General features: G+C 36.8%; 1 protein-coding gene across 1 annotated transcript; it reads right to left on the reverse strand.

The window, feature by feature from the left end:
- Positions 1–3: 3 nt before the first annotated feature.
- On the reverse strand, positions 4–1013 carry LOC111386940 (putative disease resistance protein At1g50180; the record flags this gene model as incomplete). Its single annotated transcript, XM_023011443.1, has 1 exon — positions 4–1013. A coding segment is annotated over exon 1 (871 nt), but the record flags the coding sequence as incomplete, so codon positions are not given.
- Between the last annotated feature and the right edge of the window lie 96 nt (positions 1014–1109).

The raw sequence follows: 1109 nt of genomic DNA on the forward strand, positions 1-1109 counted from the left end.
TTTTAATCTTGCCATTTGACCTCCATTTTTCTACCATGACTAAATTCCTGTTCACAAGATCTTCTAGATAGTCCTCTGCAATATTCTCCAAGGTTAAATCCCCTTTTCGTTGTATGAATCCTTCGGCAACCCACAAGCGAATTAGTTTCCTAACCGAGATACGATAGTCTTCTGGAAGCATACCAAAATATATAAAACACGCTCTCAAGTGATAAGGTAGGTGATTAAAACTCCATGCTATAAAATTGTCCATGGTCTTCCCTGGATCCATTTCAACGATATATTCCTTCACATTTTTGGAAACATCTTCCCAATGAGAACCTTCCGTACCTTTTTCTAGTAGAATTCCTCCAATCACCACTATCGCCAGTGGCAGTCCATCACATTCAGCAGCTATTTTCTTTCCATGTTTGACCAAATCCCTTGGGCATTCCTCCAAGCCAAGTGCTTTTCTTTGAAGTAAAGTCCAACTCTCATCAGGAGTGAGAAATCGCAAATCATGGCGTTGTACTTTACAGTCGGCATTCTTACCCACATTCTTGTCACGACTAGTCAATAATATTCTGCTTTTCTTCTTGTTCTTAGGAAAAGCAACTTGGAGATGATTCCAATCATTTTGAGTCCAAACATCATCCATGACAATTAAATACTTCTCTTTCTCCAAAGATCTAAGAAGTTTTTGAGCTAAATTATCTTCTGTCATGTTACGTATCTCATCAGTGACCTTGGTGATTTGATCCAGAATAGTAAGGAAAACTTCCTTTCTATTACAATCTTGAGAAACATAAACCCATATACGATTGTAAAATTCAAATTCTATTTTAGGATCACAAAATACCATTTTAGCTAATGTTGTCTTACCAAGACCTGGCATACCAACTATCGATACAACTTCTAGTTTTTCAGATTCTCCAGTAAGAAGATTGATAACTAATTCTGCCTCGTCTCCAATACCTACCACATGGTCTTCCTCTACGATGGGAGCCTGGTATAGTAATGACGATCATATCAGAAAAGATGTGCCAATATCTAAATAATATAGATGTTAGAAACTCAAGCCTATAATAAAACGAAATGTACAGCAAGAAAATATTCAAGATGAGTATACA

This window comes from Olea europaea, unplaced genomic scaffold, assembly GCF_002742605.1.
Source record: "Olea europaea var. sylvestris unplaced genomic scaffold, O_europaea_v1 scaffold38016, whole genome shotgun sequence".
NCBI lineage: Eukaryota > Viridiplantae > Streptophyta > Magnoliopsida > Lamiales > Oleaceae > Olea > Olea europaea.